Genomic DNA, 23,660 nt, shown 5'->3' on the forward strand with positions numbered 1-23,660 from the left:
TTGGAATATTTGCTTATGCACGATGAGATATCTTGGGGATGGGACACAATTTGAAAGAAAAAATTCATTTTATACACACAGCCTGCAGGTAATTACATGGAACAAAGTTTGTGTACATTGAACCCTCAGAAAGCAAAAGTATAGGGTGTGGAATTTTCCACTTGGGTGTCACGGCAGCACTCAGTGTTTCAGATTATGGAGCATTTTGATTTTATGTGTTTTGATTAGGGATGCTGAACGTCTGCCTGCAATTTGGAATTGTATTAGATGAGCAAAACAAAGGTTTCCATCCTTAAGCAGCAGACTTCCTGGAGGGGAGAAAGGAAACAATAAAATAGTAAACACAAAGAATTGCTGTAGTGTGTTAGATGCTGATCAGATACTGTGGTGATAGGGAAAAGCAGGTCAACGTCACCTGTATGAGAGTGCTGTGCATGAGGGAGAGTTAGCTATGTGAGGTGGGTGGTCAGGGTAGGTATCTTGGAGAACGTGGAATCTGAGCAAACATTTGAGTTGAGGGAATAGGCTTGGAAATAGATCCTCATCAAATTTCTTTTCAGAGTGCATGGCTTGAGAAAGTGTATGGGGAAGGGACTGTCAAGCTGTAATAATAGCAAGGAAGCCGGTGACAAGTAGTGAGTAAAGAAAAATACTGGAGTAAGGTCAGAGAGGTAGTATATTTCTCTCTTATTTGATCTTGGGGTTTCTCCAGAGAGTGGCTATACCCTCCAGCCCTGCCCTGCCCCAACTCCAGGGGATTTGGTAGTGGATATTTACAGGGTGCCTTTGATGGGATATTTCTTTATCCTAGTGGATGGCCTAATGCCTGAGTATCCAATCTGTGACCAGGAGTCCCTCTCACAGGAAACTTGTTTATACTGACAAACACCCTGTGGCTCTTGTCGGACCTATTTCCAGCTTATTCATGCCAAGACAGCCACTCTGTAGGAGAGCCCTGACCAGGAGAAAAGTTAAGCCCATGTGTTAGTAGAGTTTGATATACAGGAGGCAATGCAACAAAAACACATTAAATAACAGAAACAGTTTTATTACAGGTCCATGAGAGAAGACGGTACTGTTGAGGGCTGATGAGAAGGCTGCAGGGGCAGTGCTGCTCACCTAGCGGTTGAGGAGCCAGAGAGAGAGAGAGACCAATGCGCCAAGGCCTTTATTGGGGTCCAGTGCATTTCCCAAGGGGCATTCTAGTTGGTGGATTTGAGGTAAGCAGGCATGAGTTTTGTGGGGTCACACTGTATGAGAGGTAGTCCTTGCAGCAAATGTATACAGTCCCCTGTGGGGTGTGCAGGCCAGTGCGGTGAGTCAGGTAGGTTTTACCTACATGTTTTATTAGGGAGATGGTCACCAGGAGGCTGTTGTATAAGGCAGATACCTGGATCAAATACGTTGAGGAACAGAACTAGAGAACTGGTAACAATATTAAGGGCAACCAAGCCCTGTTTCTGATATGAGAAAGTTAAATCCTTATTAAAAGTGGATGTTTACAGCTCAGGAAGGCAAAAAATTAAAAAAAAAAAACAAACGCTGAAGGCTGGACACAGAGGCTTACACCTGTAATCCCAGCACTATGGGAGGTCACTTGAGCCCAGGAGTTTGAGACCAACCTGAACAACATAGTGGGATGCTACCTCTACAAAAAATGTTAAAATTTAGCCAGGCATGGTGGTGAGTACCTGTTGTCCCGGCTACTTGGGAGGCTGAGGCAGGAGGATCACTTAAGTCCAGGAGGCCGAGGCTGTGGTGAACTATAATTGTGCTACTGCACTCCAGCCTGGGTGACAGAGCGAAACCCTGTCTCAAAAAAGAAAAAAGGAAAAAAATCATAGGAAAAATATATTTACTATTCATTAAGTGGAAGTGGATCATAAAAGTCTACATCCTCGTCATCTTCACATTGAGTAGGCTGAGGAAGAAAAGGAGAAGTTGGTCTCAGGTAGCAGAGGCAGAATAAAATCTGTATAAGTGGATCTGCTCAGCTTGTACCCATGTTGTTCAAGAGTCAACTGTACACTACATCATCTATGAATTATTCTTGTCAAGAAAAAAGTTAAATCTGAATTTAGCAAGCCTTTATAACTCTCAGTTTACAGAAAATATGGAGGTCAAGGAACAAGTTAAGTGACAGGAAATGACACAGAAATGTGTGAAATAATACAGGACAGTTACCTACTCTACTCAACAAGGCAATGATATTTTTTTAGTTGAAACCAATAAAATTTCTAAATGTAAAACACAAAACTTCTTTCAATCCAGATTTGAACAAATCAACTTTAAAAAGACATTTTATTGGCCGGGCGCGGTGGTTCATGCAAAAAGAGCGAAACTCCGTCTCAAAAAAGAAAAAAAGACATTTTATTTTATTTTAATTTTTTTTGAGATGGAGTCTTGCTCTGTCACCCAGGCTGGAGTGCAATGGCACAATCTAGGCTCACTGCAACCTCTGCCTCCCAGGCTCAAGTGATTCTACTGCCTCAGCCTCCCAAGTAGCTGGGATGACAGGCACGTGCCACCACACCCAGCTAATTTTTGTATTTTTAGTAGAGATGGGGTTTCACCATGTTGTCCAGGCTGGTCTTGAACTCCCGACCTCAGGTGATCCACCCACCTCTGCCTCCTAAAGTGCTGGGATTACAGGCGTAAGCCATGGCACCTGGCCAAAAAGACATTTTATAAGGCACTTGGGGAATTTTCAATACATATTAAGAATAAAATAATACCAAGGAGGAAGCATTGCTTGTTTTGTTAAATATAATAAAGGTTATCTAAGATTATACCCATATTTGTTGGAGTGGGTACTTCCCCCTCAATGACAGCAATTAAAAGGAGGAGAAAACAGGAATTAGTGAAATCCTGATGAATGTTGAATGCTGATTGATGGAAATATGGGATTATTTGATTATGTATTTATTTTGACTTTATTTATTTATTTATTTATTTATTTTGAGATGGAGTCTCACTCTGTCCCCAGGCTGGAGTGCAGTGGTGCGATCTCGGCTCACCACAACCTCCACCTCCCAGGTTCAAGTGATTCTCCTGCCTCAGTCTCCTGAGTAGCTGGGATTACAGACATTGACCACCACCCCCGGCTAATTTTGTATTTTTAGTAGAGACGGAGTTTCTCCATGTTGGTCAGGCTGATCTCGAACTCCCAATCTTAGGTGATCCACCCACCTCAGCCTCCCAAAATGTTGGGATTACAGGCATGAGCCACCAGGCCCAGTGCCTGGAGACATTTCTACTGTTACCTTACCACTGAGGTAAAGTATCTCCATGATTACCCCAGTATCTCCGTGATTACCTTCATCTACCCCCGAGAGATTGGGCCTGCCACTCGACGCCGCAGCTGTCTGGAGACTGGCAGGCCTTGGCCTGAAGGTCTGTAGGGTGAGTGACCTGCAAGACTCACAAGAGGGGAAGCCGACAGAGATACCAACCGACGGAGTGCTGTGCCCCCTGGTGCCAACAAGAAAGCTGAGGCTGGGGCTGGGTCAGCAACTGAATTCCAGTTTACAGGCAGATTTGGTCATGGACGTGGTCAGCCACCTCGGTAAAACTGGAGAAGATTATTTTGCAATGAATAAATTTACAGCCAAAAAGAAAAAAGAAAAGGAGATCTTGTCATTTGTGACAACATGGGCGGACCTGGAGGACATTATGCTGAATGAAATAAACCAGACACAGAAATAAAGCTATGGCAGCTGGGCGTAGTGCCTCACGCCTGTAATCCTTGCACTTGGGGAGGCTGAGGAGGGTGGATCATGAGGTCAAGAGATCGAGACTATCCTCGCCAACATGATGAAACTCTGTCTCCACTAAAAATACAAAAATTAGCCGGGCGCGGTGGCGGGCGCCTGTAATCCCAGCTACATGGGAGGCTGAGGCAGGAGAACGGCGTGAACCTGGGAGGCGGAGCTTGCAGTGAGTGGAGATCGCACCACTGCACTCCAGCCTGGGCAACAGAGCGAGCCTCCGTCTCAAAAAAAAAAAAATTAACCAGGCGTGGTGTTGTGTGCCTGTCGTCTCAGCTACTTGGGAGGCTGAGGGAGTAGAGTCGCTTGAACCCAGGAGGCAGAGGTTGCAGTGAGCCGAGACCGCGCCACTGCATTCCAGCCTGGGTGACAGAGCGAGACTCCGTCTCAAAAGCAAAACAAAAAATAAATAAATAAAACTATGGCGTGATCTCACATATATGTGAAATCTTAAAAGATTGAATACATAGAAGCAGGGAGTAGAATGGTAGTCAACAGGGGCTGGGAGGCGGGAGAGTGGGGAGATGTTGGTAAAACGGCACAAAGTTACCGTTATACGTGCTGTACAAGTATAGTCTCCTTCACCCAGATGATCACTACTTAGACCAAGCTTGTCTAACCCACAACCTGCAGGCTGCATGCATCCTAAAACAGCTGTGAGTGCAGCCCAACATAAATTCATAAACTTTCTTAAAACATGAGATTTTTTTGCATTTATTTATTTATTTAGAGTCTTGCTCTGTCGCCCAGGCTGGAGTTCAGTGGCGCGGTCTGGGCTCACTGCAACCTCCACGACCTCCGTATCTGGGCTTACTGCAACCTCTGCCTCCGGGTTCAAGCGATTCTCCTACCTCAGCCTCCTGAGTGGCTGGGATTACAGGCATGCTGCCACCAAACCCCGGCTAATTTTTGTATTTTTGGTAGAGACAGGGTTTAACCATGTTGGTCAGGGTGGTCTCCAATGCGTGACCTTGTGATCTGCCTGCCTCTGCCCAAAGTGCTAGGATTACAGGTGTGAGCCACCGTGCCCGGCCCATTTTTGCATTTTTTTTTTAAGGTCATCAGCTGTTTGTTAGTGTTAATGTATTTTATGTGTGGTCCAAGACAATTCTTCCAATGTGGCCCAGAGAAGCCAAAAGATTGGTTACCCCTGATTTAGACTGAGGCCTTAGCTTGATCTTAGCCATTTCCCCAGGAAGCCTTCATAGGCCGGGTCACACTAGGGGAGGTAAGCCTGTCATCTGCTCCTGTAGGCCACTGTTCTGCGGCATCAGAACACCCAGGACTGCTGGGCGCAGTGGTTCATGCCTATAATCTCAACACTTTAGGAGGCCAGGAAAATCGCTTGAGCCCAGGAGTTTGAGAGATCATCTTGGGCAACACAGTGAGACCCCTGCCTCTACAAAAACACGGAAAAAATTAGCCGGGCATGGTGGCCCATGCGTGTAGTCTCAGCTACTTGGTAGGCTGAAGTTTGGGGATCACTTGAGACTGGGATTTGTAAGAGACTGCAATGATCCCTAATTGTGCCACCGCATTCCACCGCCCAGGTGAGGCGACACAGTGAAACCCTGTCTCAAAACAAACAAACAACAGCAAAAAAACCCACTCAGGACACCTAGTAAAATGACTCTTGCAGTGTCTGTCCTATGACTAGATTTATAAACGCCCTCCTCAGCGAAAGCAGAGACTGAAGCTCTCCAACCGTTTGACCAAAGCCTTAGTTAGCATAGTATCTTGTACTGTAATTGCTTATAAACAATTGAAACTAATGAAAGGAATGCCACAAGACACAGCCGAGGGCACTGAAGAAAGTGCTGTGTTTTAAAGGAAAGATCTTTGACCCTGGAGGGGAAACGACATAAATAGAACACTCAGAGGTAATGGGAAGACTGGCTGCCTAGCTGGCCCTATTTCATTTCTGTAGGTGAGAAGATGGCATGTCCGGCCACCTGCTGGCTCCCCTCCCCCAAAGGCCCCTCTTCCTATCAAGTTAACTGCATTTTTTTTTCCCTCCCACACTTAATGACCACCCATCCCTCCAAGCCCCATTTTCTCTTTTCCTCCCTTCCACACCCTGGGCACCCCAAATCACTCTACTTAGGCAGACTGGAGCTGTAATAAAAGCAAACTATTTGGATTCAAGTAGATGTTAGGTGAGTTGGAATCCAGACTTACTGCTTACTTCCTACCAGTGTAACCTGGTTGAGATAAATCATTTAACCCTCTAACTGACAAGGATTCAGGACACAAGGAAAACACCCATCACCTCCCTGCCTTTTTGGAAAGACAGGAAGAATGTAGAAAGCTAATGGGATATTTTGGTATTAAATAACACAGATTTCTTTGGACACAAACATTCAAGATCTTCCAAACATTGATTTGCATTTTTTATCCTTAGGTCTGTTTGGTTTTCGGGCTGCTGAGTATAGTGAATGTTGTGCATAATGGACCATAGGTGAACAAGGCTGCCTTGGAAGTCTTTTCCTTATATGTAAATTCTATTTATATGTAAAACTTAGGCAGGGCGCGGTGGCTCAAGTCTGTAATCCCAGCACTTTGGGAGGCTGAGACGGGCGGATCACGAGGTCAGGAGATCAAGACCATCCTGCCTAACCCGGTGAAACTCCGTCTCTACTAAAAAATACAAAAAACTAGCCGGGCGAGGTGGCCGGTGCCTGTAGTCCCAGCTACTCGGGAGGCTGAGGCAGGAGAATGGCGTAAACCTGGGAGGCGGAGCTTGCAGTGAGCTGAGATCCGGCCACTGCACTCCAGCCTGGGGGACAGAGCGAGACTCCGTCTCAAAACAAAAACAAAAACAAAAAACAACTTAGAGACAGGTCTCTGTTGCACAGGCTGGAGTGCAGTGTCGAGACTAGCTCACACCAGGCTCAGTGGCTCACGCCTGTAATCCTAGAGGCTGAGGTGGGCAGATTGCCTGAGCTCAGGAGTTCAAGACCAGCCTGACCAACATGGAGAAACCTCGTCTCTACTAAAAAGAAACGAAAAGAAAAGGAAAGAAAAGAGAAAAGGAATCCTTGCCGAAATTGCAAGGAATTTTCCCATAGCCTTATATTTAATGTCAAAATTTTAAAACAGCCTAGATATTGAGAGTGATTTAATAAATTATACTGTACTTACATGATGCTGTATGACCCTAAGAGGTACTAAATAGAGTATATATAGAGAGAATATATATATATAAAGTATATAGAGTATATATAGAGTATATATATATATATATATATAAATAGAGTATATATATATAAAGAGAGAGAAAGAGTACTAAATATATTCTCTAGAAAAAGGTTTACAATATACTTTTTGAAAAAATATACTGCTGCTGAGGCTGGAGGATGTCTTAAGCCCAGGAGTTCAAGACCAGTCTGGACAACTTAGCAAGACTGTCTCTACGATAAAAAAAATTAGCCAGAATGGTGGTCCATGCCTGTAGTACCAGTTCCTTGGGAGGCTGAAGAGGGAGGATTGCTTGAGCCCAAGAGCTTGAGGCTGTAGTGAGCCATGATAGCACCACTGCACCCTAGCCTGGGCGACAGAGTGACACTCCCTCTCTCTAAAAAAACAAAAAAAGTCTCAATATACATACTTTAGAATATGATTGCAATCACCCTTCGGTATCTGCAGAGGATTGGCTCCAGGACTCCCTTGGATAACAAAATTCAGATGGATTCTCAGATCCCTTACAGTTTGCCTCAATATGGAGGCTTCTGCCACACCTGATGGAAAATATTCCATTAGTGATTGGTTGAATCCTGGGATACAGACTTTGATTTCCAGATGGTGTAGAAAAAAGAAAAGAGAAGAATCCCGGGATGCAGAACTTGGCAGATACTGAGGACGAACTGTATTTTTGGGTGATAGTATTATGATTTCCTATTCTGTATGTTTAGATATTTTTATACTATGATGTTTGTGTAAAAATAATATAGATATTAATTCCATATATTCCATATATTTACATATATTCTTTTTTCCTGTACTTGCTTTTTTTTTTTAATTATAAGAAATGTCAAAGCCAGGCAGAGTGACTCATGCCTATAATCCCAGAGCATTGGGAGGCTGAGGCAGGAGGTTCACTTGAGACCAGGACTTCAAGACCAGCCTGGGCAGTATACTGAGACCTTTGTCTCTACAAAAAATAAAAAAAAAAAACAAAAACAAAAACAGCCTGGTATGGTGGTGTGCACCTGTAGTCCCAGCTACTCGAGTGGCTGAGGCAGGAGGATCACTTGAGCCCAGGAGGTAGAGACTGCAGTAAGTCATGATTGCACCACTGCACTCCAGCCTGGGTGACAGAGCGAGGTCCTGTCTATAAAACCAAGTACATAAACCCAATTTTATAAAAAGATATTTCAATCATATGCACAAGTAAAAAGAATAGCAAAGATCTCTTGAATCTCTTTTTTTCAGCAGTCATGTACATGTGGCCAATCTTGTTTTATCTGCCCATGCTGGTCCTGACCTCCTATACTTAGACTCTTTTATAGTTAATCATATCATTTGAAGACATCATGTCATTTGATCCAAAGATACTTCAGCATATATCTCTAAAGGATAAAGAGTCTTTTTTAAAATAACGGTAATATAGCCTGTAGTCCCAGCTGCTTTGGGAGCTGAAATGGGAGGATCACTTGAGCCTGGGAAGTCGAGGCTGCAGTGAATGGTGTTTGCACCACCACATCCGGCCTTGTTGACAAAACTGAGACCCTGTCTCAAAAAATGAAATAAAATAAAATAACAGTAATAGGCCAGATGTGGTGGCTCATGCCTGTAATCCCAGCACTTTGGGAGGTTGAGGTGGGAGTGTCAGAGGTGTCTGAACCAGAGCAACTCCATCTTGAGTAGGGGCTGAGTAAAATAAGGCTGATATCTATGGGACTACATTCCCAGATGCTTACTCGTTCTAAGACATTGGATGAGATAGGAGGTCGGCACAAGATACAGGCCATAAAGACCTTCCTGATAAAATAGTTTGCAGTAAATAACCCGGCCAAAACCCACCAAAACCGAGATGGCGAGGAGAGTGACCTCTGGTTGTCCTCACTGCTACACTCCCATTAGTGCAGTTTACAAATTCCATGGCAACATCAGAAAGTTACCCTATATGGTCTAAAAAGGGGAGACATGAATAATCCACCCCTTGTTTAGCATATCATCAAGAAATAACCATAAAAATGGGCAACCAGCAGCCCTTAGGGTGCTCTGTGGAGTAGCCATTCTTTTATTCCTTTACTTTCTTAATGAACTTGCTTTTACTTTACTTTACGGACTCGCCCTGAATTCTTTCTTGCACGAGATCCAAGAACTCTCTCTTGGGATCCGGATCGAGACCCACTCCAGTAACAGGAGGATCACTTGAGGCAGGAGTTCAAGACCAGCCTGGGCAATATGTTGAGACCCCATCTCAAATTAAAAAAAAAAAAGTAACAGTAATATCATAATCACTCTTTAAAAATTAAATGTAATTTCAGTATCATCAAATATCTTTTCTCCTTTCAAATTCTGCAGGCTGCCTCAAAATTTGTGTATTTTAGAGTTAGTTTGTTTAATTCAGGCTCCAAACAAGATTTACAGATTAATGTGTTCTTTTGTTAATACTAATAAGCAATGCCAGGGGGTAACTGTGATCAAGTATATATGCACGCATGTCCTCATATTACAGGTGAAAAAAATAAAATTCAAGGAGATTATAAATTACTTGCTCAGGGTTGTGGAGCTAATAAATGGCAGAGCATGACTGAAATAATTTAGAATCGGGAAAGATATTAGTAATCTATTGATGAGATATAGGCTTGGGTCTCCTCAACAGATAAAAGGCAGTGTACGTCCCCGGGGTGTGTCTGAGAGCACTCAGGGAGTATGTGAAGAGGCAACCAGCACACAGCACTCTACAATCCTCTGATGGTCTTCATCTCTGTTCTTTTCCCAGAAAATATTAAACATTTAAACTATTTTAAAACTCTACTATAGTTTAGAGGATTGAAAACATTCAGTTTCACCTTTTTGTTTGTTTTTGAGACAGAGTCTTGCTCTGTCGCCCAGGCTGGAGTGCAGTAGCGTGATCTCGGCTCACTGCAACCTCCGCCTCCCGGGATTCTCCTGTCTCAGCCTCCCGAGTAGCTGGGATTATGGGCATGCACTACCACGCCCGGCTGATTTTCTGTATTTTTAGTAGAAATGGGGTTTCACCATGTGGCCCAGGCTTGTCTCCAACTCCTGAGCTCAGGCAATCTGCCCGCCTCAGCCTCCTAAAGTGCTGGGATTACAGGCGTTGGCCACGTGCCTGGCCACTCAGTTTCATTTTTAAGACAGAACTCTTAAGGAAAGACAGAGACCCTCTCATATTGTTTTATATTGTTTTATACTCAGTACCTGCTTTAAGAAAAGACAAGAAAGTAAAACCAAAGACAGGTAGCCCGGCGCCAGGCCCGAAACCAGGCCTGAGCTTGCCTGGCCTAAACCCAGTAGTTAAAAATCAACTCATAACTTAGAAACCAATGATATTCATAGATTCCAGACATTGTATAGAAGAACATTGTGAAACTCCCTGCCCTGTTCTGTTTCACTCTGACCACCGGTGCATGCAGCCCCTCTCACATACCCCCTGCTTGCTCAAATCAATCACGACCCTTTCATGTGAAATCTTTAATGCTGTGAGTCCTCAGATTAAAAGGGACAGAAACTGCACTCAGGGAGCTCGGATTTTAAGGCAGTAGCTGGCCAATGCTCGCAGCTGAATAAAGCCCTTCCTTCTACAACTCGGTGTCTGCGAGGTTTTGTCTGCGGCTCCTCCTGCTATACTCTCACTCATTTTGGCATTAAAACCCCTTTGGCAGAAAAACTGCTGTATTTTGATTATTTCCTTTATAATCGTAGGGTGGGGCCAAAACCAAATGGAATCAGCTAATAGGTGGGAGGGACAGAATTGAGAAAGGATCACTTACCTCAGAAATGTAAATTAACCCAAATAATCTATTCTTTTACTTTGACTTCGGGCTCTGGGCTGCTTACCTTTAGGAATTATAATGAGTGTTTATCTCTTGTCTCCCATTAGAGCCACTCTGGCCTTTGCCCCGCTCCCGTGCATTTTTTTTTTTTTTTTTTTTTGAGACGGAGTCTCGCTCTGTCGCCCAGGCTGGAGTGCAGTGGCCTGATCTCGGCTCACTGCAAGCTCCGCCTCCCGGGTTTACGCCATTCTCCTGCCTCAGCCTCCCACGTAGCTGGGACTACAGGCGCCCGCCACCTTGCCTGGCTATTTTTCTGTACTTTTAGTAGAGACGGGGTTTCACCGTGTTAGCCAGGATGGTCTCGATCTCCTGACCTTGTGATCCGCCCGTCTCGGCCTCCCAAAGTGCTGGAATTGCAGGCGGGAGCCACCACGCCCTGCCTCCCACGCATTTTTATCAGTCCCTTTACAGTTGTCCCTGTCCCCTAGGAGCAGGCCCCTGCTGCAGGCCCCTGACAGCTGCCCCTTGCTCGCTTTGCTTTCTGGGACAGATGACTCTTTCTCTGCCGTCCCCTTAGGACTCATGGCTTCTTGCCGATCTGTCATCCATCTGTCTTCTGCCTTCACAGGACACACATGAAGCCAGACACAGCCCCCAAATTAGCATCCCAGGTGACAGCACTGGATTCTGAGGGGTGGAGGATGAGGGAGGACAGCCAGGGTCAGCTAACCAGGTGACGGTTCCCAGGTGTCCTCAAGGAGGGTGTGTCAGAGCTCAGGGACACAGTGTGGGGCAGGACAGCAGGACTTGATGGTGGATTTGTAGGGAGCAAGAGTATGAGGGAAATCAGAGATGCCTTCTTGATTTTCTGCTTCAAATACTAGGTGAACAAAGGTTCCACGTTCCATTGATTGAGGTGGACAAGACTGCAAGAGGGTCAGGTTTCTGGCTTCAGAGTTGAGGAGAAATCAAGATTCCTGTTTTGTTTTGTTTTCTTTTGTTGTTTTTGAGACAGAGCCTCACTCTGTCACCCAGGCTGGAGTGCAGTAGCACCATCTCAGCTCACTGCAACCTCCACCTCCCGGGTTCAAGCAATTCTCCCTGCCTCAGACTCCCAAATAGCTGGGATTACAGGTGCCAGCCGCCACACCCAGCTAATTTTTTGGATTTTTCATAGAGACGGAGCTTCACCATGTTGTCCAGGCTTGTCTCAAACCCCTGACCTCAAGTGATCTGCCCGCCGAGGCTGCCCAAAGTGCTGGGATTACAGATGTAAGCCACCGCACCTGGCCATAAATTGATATGTTTAATATATATATTGAACACAATGCAATGTTTTTGCCTACAAAACCTTTCTGTTTCTCAGTTAAATCTTTTAAGAATATTATTATAAACATTTTTAAACTTCCACAAAGTAGAGAGTATAGATAATGAATCTCCATGCAGCCATTACCCAATGTTGTTGTCTATACTCCAATTTAAAAATCACTTTAGTTTGTTTTAGAGACGGGGTCTTGCGCTGTCACCCAGGATGGATGCAGTGCTGTGATCACACTTCACTGCAGTCTCCAACTCCTGCGCTAAAGGGATCCTCCCCGCTCTGCTTCCCAAAGAACTGGGATAAAAGGCATAAGCCACTGTGCCCAGGTAAGAATCACTTTAGAATTACTTTTTAAAATCCTGTATGTGCTTGTAGTCCCAGCTACTCCGGAGGCTGAGGTGAGAGGATCGCTTGAGCCTAGAAAGTTGAGGGCACAGTGAACTGTGATCACTGGACTCCAGCCTGAGTGACGAGCAAGACTCTGTCCCGCCCCCACAAAATAAGAATTACTTTTTATATGTAGTAGACAAATATATAACTTTAGGCGGGGCGCAGTGGCTCACACCTGTAATCCCAGCACTTGGGGAGGCTGAGACAGGCGGATCACTTGAGGTCAGGAGTTTGAGACCAACCTGGCCAACATGGTGAAACCCCGTTTCTACCAAAAATACAAAAATTAGCTGGGTGTGGTGGCTCATGCCTGTAATCCCAAGTACTCCGGAGGCTGAGGCAGGAGAATTGCTTGAACCCAGCAGGCGGAGGTTGCAGTGAGCTGAGATCCTGCTGTAGTAGTAGGACAAGTCGCAGACAAAACCCCTCAGACGCTGAGTTAAAGGAAGCGTTTTATTCGGCTGGGAGTGTCTGCAAGACTCCTGTCTCAGGAGCCGAGCTCTCTGAGTGAGTAATTCCTGTCCCTTTTAAGGGCTCACAACTCTAAGGGGTGTGCGTGAGAGGGTCGTGATTGACTGAGCAAGCAGGAGGTATGTGACTGCAGGCTGCATGCACCGGTAATTAGATCGGACCAAAACAGGATAGGAATTTTCACAGTGCTTTTCTATACAATGTCTGTAATCTATAGATAACCGATTAGGTCAAGGGTCGATCTTGAACTACCAGGCCCAGGGTGCGGCACTGGGCTGTCTGCCTGTGGATTTCATTTCTGCCTTTTAGTTTTTACTTCTTTCTTTGGAGGAAGAAATTGGGCATAAGACGCTATGAGGGTTGGTCTCCTCCTTTACTGCCACTGCACTCCAGCTTGGGTAACAGAGCCAGACTCTGTCTGGGAAAGACAGTCTGGAAAAAAAAAAAAAAAAAAAAAAAAGACTTTGGTTATTTTGCAAACATTTCCTTATACTAAGGGTGCACCTGCGGGCCAGTGCATGCTTTATGTGAGTACTCTCACTCTTTTTCGGGACAAGGTCTTCAACTCTGAGACCCAGGCTGGAGCGAAGTGACACGATCTTGGCTTGCTGCAGTCTCAACCTCCCAGGCTCAAGCGACCATCCCACCTCAGCACCCCCAAGTAGCCGGGCCTACAAGTGCCTGCCCCACCACCCGCGGCTACTTTTTGTACTTTTGGTAGAGATGGGGTTTCACCATGTTGCCCAGGCTGGTCTCGAACTCTTGGGCTCAAGTGATCCACCCGCCTCTGCCTCCCAGAGTGCTGGGATTACAGGCCCGAGTCACCGTGCCTGGCCGACACCCTTGCTGTTAATCTTCTGTAAGAATATCTTTCAGCAGGTAGCCCAGTTGCAGGCTCTGGGTTGAAATCTCCTTTAGTCTTTCTCAACTTCTCTGTTTCTTTTCACTCATCTAAATAAGGCGGGCTCTGGTTATTTGCATGAGCAAACGCAAACCTGCCCTATTCAGTTATTACAAAAAAGACTCCCAAGTTCTCAGATCAAGGCCAAGGACACTTAAGTGCTTACAGGGAGGAAGCCTCCCCCACCCTCTCTTGCCCTTACCCCTCCCACTTCCAGGTGGAAGCTGGTCTTAGCTGGGTGGAGTCCTCACAGCTGCACTTTCCATGTGTGTTTAGTTAGTATCTAGTGTGTGGCCTCTTGCACGGATAAAGGACCACCGCAGAGCTCCCCCTGCTCCAGGTAAGTTGGGAGGTGACACTCTGTGGGTGCTGGAGGCTGGAGTGTAGTGAAACCCGTGGCCTATTGAGTACCTGCTCTGTGCCTAGAAGGAGTTTGCACCTCACAAGGGAACCCAAACTCGGCATCAGGTTATTTTATGTTTTTATTTTTATTTATTTTTTTGAGCCGCCATCACGCTGTGCAACCCAGGTTGAAGTACACTGGGGTGATCTCGGCTAACTGCAACCTCTGCCTCCTGGGTTTAAGCGATTCTCCTGCCTCTGCCTTCTGAGTAGCTGGGATTACAGGCACTCTTCACTAGCCAGGCTAATTTTTGTATTTTTATTTTATTTATTTATTTTTTTTGAGACAGAGTCTTGCCTTGTTGCCCAGGCTGGAGTGCAATGGGGCTATCTTGACTCACTGCAACCTCCACCTTCCGGGTTCAAGTGATTCTCCTGCCTCAGCCTCCCCAGTAGCTGGGACTACAGGCGCGTGCTACCACACCCAGCTAATTTTTTGTATTTTTAGCAGAGACAGGGTTTCACCATGTTGGCCAGTATGGTCTCAATCTTCTGACCTTGTGATCCGCCCACCTCGACCTCCCAAAGTGCTGGGATTGCAGGCATGACCTCCCGCGCCTGCGGCATAAGGTTATTTTAAAATGCATGCCATTTATTTATTATTGTTCCTCATTTATTTATTAGTTTTGTCCTAAGTCACCATAATGCTTACTAAAAAAAGTTAAGCCCAGAGCCCACCCTGTCCTAAGGAGTCAGAAAATGAGATGACTGATACTTGTCTGGGAACATTCCCAGAAATGCTGGTCTGATGGCGAGTGTGGAATTACCTTCCAGGATGTAGCAGTGAGGGATGGTTTGTGTATAGAGTTGGGGGGGTGGGGTGGGGGGATTAGAGTCCTGATACAAGGCCCTGAGGTCCCCATCAGGCTGTTTATGGACTTGATCTTCCTTTATTTAACCACTATGCTTGCTTACAAAGGACAGACTTAGGCCAGGAGGGGTTAAATAGCTCCCCCAAGGCCACACAGTTAATAAGGGAACACCAGGAATCAAACTCAACCATTAAAAAAAAATTTTTTTTTTTTTTTTTGGTAGAAACGGGGTCTCACTCTATTGCCCAGAGCTGGTCTTGAATTCCTTGGGCTCAAGCGATCCTCCCAGCTCTGCTTCCCAAAGCACTAGTATTACAAGCGTGAGCCACTGCACCTGCTAAGATAACTACTTTTTTTTTTTTTTTTTTTTTGCAATGGAGTTTCGCTCTTGTTGTCCAGGCTGGGGTGCAGTGGCACGATCCTGACTCACCGCAACCTCCGCGTCCCAGGTTCAAGCGATTTTCCTGCCTCAGCCTCCCAAGTAGCTGGGATTACAGGCATACACCACCATGCCTGGCTAGTTTTTATTTTTAGTAGAGACGGGGTTTCTCCATGTTGATCAGGCTGGTCTCCAACTTCCCACCTCAGGTGATCCACCCACCTTGGCCTCCCAAAGTGCTGGGATTACAGGCCTGAGCCACCTTGCCTGGCGATAACTACATTTTACAAAGGAGAGGTGTTTGATACTGAACCTCGACGTTGGAAAATGAGACCAGAGGGGAAGCCTGAGATCCGAACAAAGAGGAGGAGCTAAGGAAAGCAAATAGTGGCAGGACCTGAGCTTGGCAGGACTCTGGATCAGCTGTCCAGAGATGCCTCCGGGCAAGAGAAGTACACATACACTCTGCTCCAGAAATTTATACTTGATCAAGAAGTGTGCCGGGCGTGGTGGTTCATGCCTGTAATCTCAGCACTTTGGGAGGCCGATGCAGGTAGATCACGTGAGCCCAGGAGTTCCACACAAGCCTGAGTAACATAGTGAGACCCTGCCTCTCTCTCTCTCTCTCTTTTTTTTTTTTGAGTCTCACTGTATTGCTCAGGCTGGAGTGCAGTGGTGCGATCTCAGCTCATTGCAACCTCTGCCTCCTGGGTTCAAGCGACTCTCCCACCTCAGCCTCTGGAGTAGCTGGGATTACAGACATCAGCTATCCACACCCATCAACACCCAGGTAATTTTTGTATTTTTAGTAGAGATGGGGTTCCACCATGTTGGCCAGAGTGGGAGAACCCATCTCTTTAAAATATATATTTTTTCAGCTTGGTGAGGTGGCTTACACCTATAATCCCAACACTTTGAGAGGCCAGGAGTTCACGACCAGCCTGGGCAATACGGCAAGACCCCATCTCTATTAAAAATAAATAAGTTAATAAAAGTGATTGTTTTTAAAAAAGGAAATGATTCCTCAGACCCTGCAGTGAGGGGGAACTCAGCAGACTTGAGTTGAGGGATCCCTGCATATTCCAAAGAAAGGTCTGTCTTCAGGACTGTCCCTTCACTGGATCCTGGGAGTAATTTCCGAGGCCATGGACTATACTGTCTGATAAAAGTGTGTTTTTATTACTGAGGCCGTGGACCACAGGGTTTGATAAGAGAGTGTTTCCGAAACCTTTCTGGGCATGCTCACATAATAAACAATCTATGTACAATGTCTATTTTCTTTTTCTTTCTTTCTCTCTCTCTCTCTTTTTTTTTTTTTCTGAGACAGAGTCTTGCTCTGTCACCCAGGCTGGTGTGCAGTGGTGCGATCTCGACTCACCGCAACCTCCACCTCCCGGGTTCAAGCCATTCTCCTGCCTCAGCCTCCCAAGTAGCTGGGATTATAGGCACCCGCCACCATGTCTGGCTAATTTTTTTGTATTTTTAGTAGAGAAGGGGTTTCACCATTTGGGGCAGGCTGGTCTCAAACTCCTGACCTTGGTCATCTGCCCGCCTTGGCCTCCCAAAGTGCTGGGATTATAGGCATGAGCCACCGCCCTCGGCCAGTCCATTTTCTAAAACACAAAATTCTGAATGTGGTGGCCCCTTGGTCCAAGGGAAAGAGATGATAGCTGCGAACAGAGTGAAAAGCAGGTGGAAGGAGTAGGAAGATGCCTGCTTTTTTTTTAATCCTAGGATATGTTGTGTGCATCAATATATTTGGTGCTATTATTTTTCTTTAAAATCTGCTTGATACTGCCTTGTATACAATGTATGTTACACACATGTAATATAGTTTATTCTGCCAATACTGACTAGACATTTTCCAATGCTTCCTCTTTTTTGAAGTTTAAACTAGTACGGAAAATAACATTTTCAGCCTGGTGCAGTGGCTCACACCTGTAATCCTCGCATTTTGGGAGGGTGAGACAGGAGGACTGCTTGAATTCAGGAATTTGAGATCAGACCGAGTGATGTGGCGAGACCTCTAGAAAAAATAACAAGAAATTAGACTTGAGTGAGCCATGATCATGCCACTGAAGGACCAGAAGAGACCCTGTCTCAAAAACAACAACAATCTTTGTATATATGTTTGAATATTTGTTCAAGTCATATGCATTTTTATAGGATTAGCATTGTCAAATTACAATGGCAAAGGAAAAACTTTTAAAGTCTTTTTTTTGTTTTTTGTTTGTTTGCTTTTGAGATAGCCTCTGGCTCTGTCACACAGGCTGGAGTGCAGTGGTGCAATCTCAGCTCACTGCAACCGCCGCCTCCTGGGTTCAAGCGATTCTCGTGTCTCAGCCTCCCAACTAGCTGAGATTACAGGCATGTGCCCCCATGCCAGGCTAATTTTTTTTGTATTTTTAGTAGAGATGGGGTTTCACCATGTTGGCCAGGCTGGTGTCGAACTCCTGAACTCAAGTAACCCTCCCGCCTCGGCCTCCCAAAGTGCTGGGATTACAGGCGTGAGCCACCAAGCTCAGCCTTTGTTTCTACCTCACAGTCTACAGTGTTGGAATATCTACATAACTGTTTCTCCTATGCGCCTTTGGGGAGCATGGTATTTGGCATTTAGACATAATGACATTTTAACAGTAAATACTGAAAGTATTTTTCCAAATTTTGTTTATATTCAGTGTGTTATCTCATTGGGTTTTATTTCACAAATACATAGGTCTTCTGTGGCCTATTCAACTGTAGAGAAGCAAGGATGTAAGAGCAAGGTAAATTTGGTAGATGTGATCTTAAGCCCTCAGAGACTTTTTTTGGTTTTTCCTAATTAGAGACAAAGTCTCACTCTGTCACCCAGGCTGGAGTGCAGTGCCACAATGACAGCTCACTGGAGCTCACTGGAGCCTTGACCTCCATGGCTCAGTGATTCCTCCTGCCTCAGCCTCCCAAGTAGTTGGGACTACAGGTATGCACCATCACGCCCAACTAATTTTTTTTTTTAATTTTTTTTTTTTGTAGAGACGGACTCACTCTACGTTGCCCAGGCTAGAAATACCTTATCAAGACAGAAGTTTAAAGGGAGATTGTCATTATTTACCTAATTCCAAGAATTTGGGATGTAAAGCAAATTTCTCCAAGTTACAGATATAGGTAACCGAGGCTGTATTTTAATTTGGGCGGTCTCTATGCCTCGTGACCTAAGCTGTTCCCACAACCCCAGTTAGGATGACTGGTGAGTAGATGGGATGTGGGGACTGTGGTATCAAGTATGTGGAATAGCTGGGGCACAATAATAAAGGCACGGAAATAAAAGACTGGGGCTAGGGGAGGATAACTTGTGTTTGGCTAGAATGTGGTAGAGGTTAGGACCACCTGAAGTAAATTCTGGTTTGTTTCATCTTGTTTTGTTCTTAAGAAAGGAATGTCTTCTCACCCACAGCAACCAGTGATTTGAGGCAACAGCTGCTTAGCTTGGCATCATTTTCTCTGAGCAGCCAAAGACTGGAAGAGTTGTGACTGTGGCTGCCAGCAGACTGTGTGTGGGTCTCCTTTTGGCAGTTGGAATTAAAGGATCCAAAGATTCAAAGAACTTCAAGGGCTGCCACCAATGTGAGAAACCAGTGGGACTGTAGCGAGGTCATCAGCTGTCTCCAGGAGGGACAGTGAGATCTGAGAGCATATCTGCTTCTCACTGAAGAGTGCCCACGAGCTCAACCTCTTGAAGAAAGCTCACCGTGGTCCAGACCTTCACTGACAACCCAATGGCAGTGGCAGCAGCTCTGACCGGACTCCAAGCAGAAGCCAAGTGCTCCATCTGTCTGGATTACCTGCATGACCCCGTCACCATCGAATGTGGGCACAACTTCTGTCGTTCCTGCATCCAACAGTCCTGGCTGGATCTACAGGAATTGTTCCCTTGCCCTGTCTGTCGTCACCAATGTCAAGAGGGGCACTTCAGGAGCAACACTCAGCTGGGAAGGATGATTGAAATTGCCAAGCTACTCCAGAGCACCAAGGGCAATAAAAGGAGGCAGGAAGAGACCACCTTGTGTGAGAAACACAACCAGCCCCTGAGCGTTTTCTGCCAGGAGGACCTGGTGGTGTTGTGTCCCCTGTGCACTCAGCCCCCTGACCACCAGGGCCACCATGTGAGGCCCATAGAGAAAGCTGCCATTCATTACAGGAAAAGATTCTGCAGTTACGTCCAGCCCCTGAAAAAGCAATTGGCAGACCTCCAAAAATTAATAAACACTCAAAGCAAAAAGCCCTTAGAACTGAGAGAGATGGTGGAAAATCAAAGGCAGGAATTATCCTGTGAATTTGAGCACCTCAACCAGTTTTTAGACTGTGAACAACAGGCAGTTCTCTCCAGATTAGCTGAAGAAGAGAAGGACAATCAACAGAAACTCAGTGCAAACATAACAGCATTTTCAAACTACAATGCCACACTCAAAAGCCAGTTAAGTAAGGTAGTAGAGCTCAGCGAGCTGTCTGAACTGGAATTGCTGTCACAAATTAAAATTTTCTACGAGTCTGAAAACGAGAGTAGCCCATCGATCTTTTCAATTCATTTAAAGAGAGATGGCTGCAGTTTTCCTCCCCAGTATTCTGCTCTGCAGAGAATTATAAAGAAATTTAAAGTAGATATAGTTCTAGACCCTGAAACAGCACACCCCAACCTGATTGTATCTGAAGATAAAAAATGTGTGAGATTTACAAAGAGAAAACAAAAGGTTCCTAGTTTCCCAAAAAGATTTACAGTCAAGCCAGTTGTTCTGGGTTTTCCATATTTTCATTCTGGCAGGCATTTCTGGGAGATTGAAGTGGGGGATAAGTCGGAATGGGCTATTGGCATTTGCAAAGATTCTCTTCCCACAAAGGCCAGGAGACCCTCATCAGCCCCGCAGGAATGTTGGAGAATTGAGCTGCAAGATGACGGCTATCATGCACCAGGGGCTTTTCCAACCCCTCTATTGTCAGAGGTGAAAGCCAGGGCCATTGGCATTTTCCTGGACTATGAGATGGGTGAGATCTCATTCTATAACATGGCTGAGAAATCTCACATCTGTACTTTCACTGACACTTTTACTGGACCTCTTCGGCCTTATTTCTATGTAGGACCAGATTCACAACCTCTCAGAATCTGTACAGGGACAGTTTGTGAATGAAAACCCACCTGTTAGGCTGAACTATTTTACTAGTTGTCAATTTTTTTTTTTAATGGAAGATGCAGAGGCTATTGTATTAATATATTTAGGAATATAATCCCTCTAGTTTTTTTCTTTCACAGTTTCCAAGAAGAAAACTTTATGTTGTTCTAACAACTGTCTATAAAACAGGGCTAAGAATGGCTGCCTCCCAGGAATGTCGTGGGGGTTACCTATCATGTGCATGGACCTGGCACATTACTGAGTATAAGGGTGATTATTTCTGTTTTGCAGAAAGTGAAGATGGAGCTTGCAAAGGATGAACTAGAACAAACTTACCAATTTTGTCTCCTCTGTATAAAGGTTGGATTGTGCTATTCCTGACAAATACTAAGCAGGGAGCAGGTTGTAACCCTTAGTTAAACCACAGGGCACAATTTAAAGGGGTGGAGTGGGCAACACAGGGAGAGGGTAAGCATTTTTAGCCTTTAACATGTGAGGCTTTGACAGTTTTTTCTGTTATCCCCAGAAGCCACCTACTGGTGGCACTCACTACATTAGGTTTCTGCTCCCATAATTTTCATTTCTTCCTGTATTCTTTGCTATTGTGCATAGTACTTTGGAATACAACGACTTATGACGACACTGGAGAGAACTGGAAAATCTTGTTACTAACAGACATTACTGTTAGATACCATGTCAGAGACTAAAAGATGAGTCACTGGCAGGATGGTATACCTATATTTACTCAGAATGTTTTCTTACAAAGACAGCTAACATTTATTGAGTCGTAACTATGTCTCAGGAGTTGCAGTATTTTTAAAACAACTCTGAGATGTAGGCAGTGAGCTGTTAAAAAAAAAAAAAAAGTTTAAAATTAAGAAAACAGTTTCAAGACAAAGTATCCTAGTTAAGATGACTCAGCCAGTGGTAAAGAGATATCCGGAGTGGCCGGGCGCGGTGGCTCACACCTGTAATCCCAGCACTTTGGGAGGCAGAGGCGGGCGGATCATGAGGTGAGGAGATTGAGACCATCCTGGCTAACACAGTGAAACCTGTCTCTACTAAAAATCAAAAAAAAAAAAAAAATTAGTCAGGCATGGTGGCGGGTGCCTGTAGTCCCAGCTACTGGGGGCGCTGAGACAGAAGAATGGCATGGACCCGGGAGGTGGAGCTTGCAGTGAGCCGAGATCGCGCCACTGCACTCCAGCCTGGGCGACAAAGCAAGACTCAAAAAAAAAAAAAAGATGTCCAGGGGTGCCTTCAATCACTGACAAACCAGCCCCTTAAATGGTTTGTCAATGGAATGCTTTATAACATACACAGAAAGTAATAAGGTATTTTTCCCTCTGACTATGGAAAAGGAGATGTCCACAGGTCCAGGTATAGACTCTTAGGATGCTACACGAACTTAACCAGAAGGATCTGGGTTTCTATCTAGGTTCCATTAATGTCTGGTAGTGGGCTTAAACTCGGGCATAAAATGGACATAATACTTTATTTTCCATGAAAGTTATGAAGGTGAAGTTATATATGTGTGTGTATGCGCCAAAGTTAATTTTTATATATGTATTATTTTTTAAATAGAGATGGGACTCACTATATTGCCCAGGTTGGTCTTGAACTCCTGAGCTCAAGTGGTTCCCTTTGCCTCAGCCTCCCAAAATGATGAGATTACAGATGTAAGCCACTGTGCCCAGCCCTTATCTACTTTATTTTATTTATTTTTCAATTTTTTCAGAGATGAGGTCTCACCCTGTTGCCCAGGCTAGAGTGCAGTGGCACAATCATAGCTTGCCGTAACCTTGAACTCCTGGGCTCAAGGGATCTTCTCACCTCAGCCTCTGATTTTTTTTTTTTTTTTTTTTTTTTTTCTGAGATAGGGTCTTGCTCTGTTACTCAGGCTGGAGCACAGTGACAGGATCATGTTCACTGCAGCCTCAACATCCCAGGCTCAAGCAATCCTACCACCTCAACCTCCCGAGTAGCTGGGACCCCAGGCATGCGTGCCACCATGCCCAGTTAACTTTTTTTTTTTTTTTTTTGAGACGGAGTTTCGCTCCTGTCACCCAGGCTGGAGTGCAATGATGCGATCTCAGCTCACTGCAACTTCTGCCTCCCGGGTTCAAGCGATTCTCCTGACTCAGCCTTCCAAGTAGCTGGGATTACAGGGACCTGACACCCAGTTAACTTTTAATTTGTTAATTTTCTGGCAGGGTCTTGGTTGCCTAGCCTGGGTTCAAAGTCCTAGCCTCAAATGATCCTCTCTCCTCCACCTCCCAAAGTGCTGGGATTACAGCATGAGCCACCATGCCCAACCCATCCAGGCAATTTTTATTTTTATTTTATTTTATTTTATTTTATTTTATTTTTTAGTAGAGATTGGGTCTCACTACATTGACCAAGCTCATTTTTAACTCCCGGCCTCAAGTGACCCTTCTGCCTCAGCCTCCCAGAGTGTTAGGAATACAGGCACGAGCCACTATGCCCAGACCGAAAAAGATATTTCTGACTCAGCAGGGGAAATGTGAGTATGGCAGGGTGTTAGGTGATAACAGGGAGCTGTTAATTCTGCTAAGTGTGACAGCATTGTGATTGAGGAAACGCTCTTATCCAGAGCAAAATATTTAGGGGTGAAATTGTATTTCTATGATTTTTATTAAAGAGCTCCAGCCAAAAAAAAAGAAAAAAAAAAGAGTAAACGAAGCAAATGTAACAAAATGTCGATAATTGTCAAGTCTAGGTGATGGACGTTTCACTTTATGTACTATTCTTTGTACTTCAAATAAAAAGAACAAGCAAAAATGTTTCCCTTTATCCATATGTTCTGAGTTAAGGTTTCTGGTATGACTCTGCCATTTCTACCTGAAGTTTGACTGGACACACTTACAGTTGAATGAACATGTTTATCCCTACTCTTCTGTCTAAAACTCAGTGAAATTGTGTATTTTAACTAGTTTTAAATTTCTTAAGATTTGAGAAACTAGCTGTTGAGCTATAAATATTAATAACTGTCCATTTCCTCAGACTTGGACCGAGTGCAAACTGGATGACTTTTGAGTATTTGTTTTCAAGTGGGATCTGTATTGGCGCTATATATATATATTA

At 44.9% G+C, this 23,660-nt stretch overlaps 1 protein-coding gene across 1 annotated transcript; it reads left to right on the forward strand.

Annotated features, from left to right (window-relative positions):
• The first annotated feature begins 19,166 nt into the window (after nt 1-19,166).
• On the forward strand, nt 19,167-20,573 carry LOC105530290 (putative tripartite motif-containing protein 75). Its single transcript, XM_011967769.1, has one exon. It carries the CDS (start codon nt 19,167-19,169, stop codon nt 20,571-20,573), a length of 1,407 nt encoding a protein of 468 aa, XP_011823159.1.
• The last annotated feature ends 3,087 nt before the right edge of the window (nt 20,574-23,660 follow it).

This window comes from Mandrillus leucophaeus, unplaced genomic scaffold (assembly GCF_000951045.1).
Source record: "Mandrillus leucophaeus isolate KB7577 unplaced genomic scaffold, Mleu.le_1.0 Scaffold81, whole genome shotgun sequence".
Classification (NCBI taxonomy): domain Eukaryota; kingdom Metazoa; phylum Chordata; class Mammalia; order Primates; family Cercopithecidae; genus Mandrillus; species Mandrillus leucophaeus.

Excerpts from the sequence above, each read along its gene's own strand:
- LOC105530290 (XM_011967769.1), top strand. The coding sequence starts at position 19,167 with ATGGCAGTGGCAGCAGCTCTGACCGGACTCCAAGCAGAAGCCAAGTGC.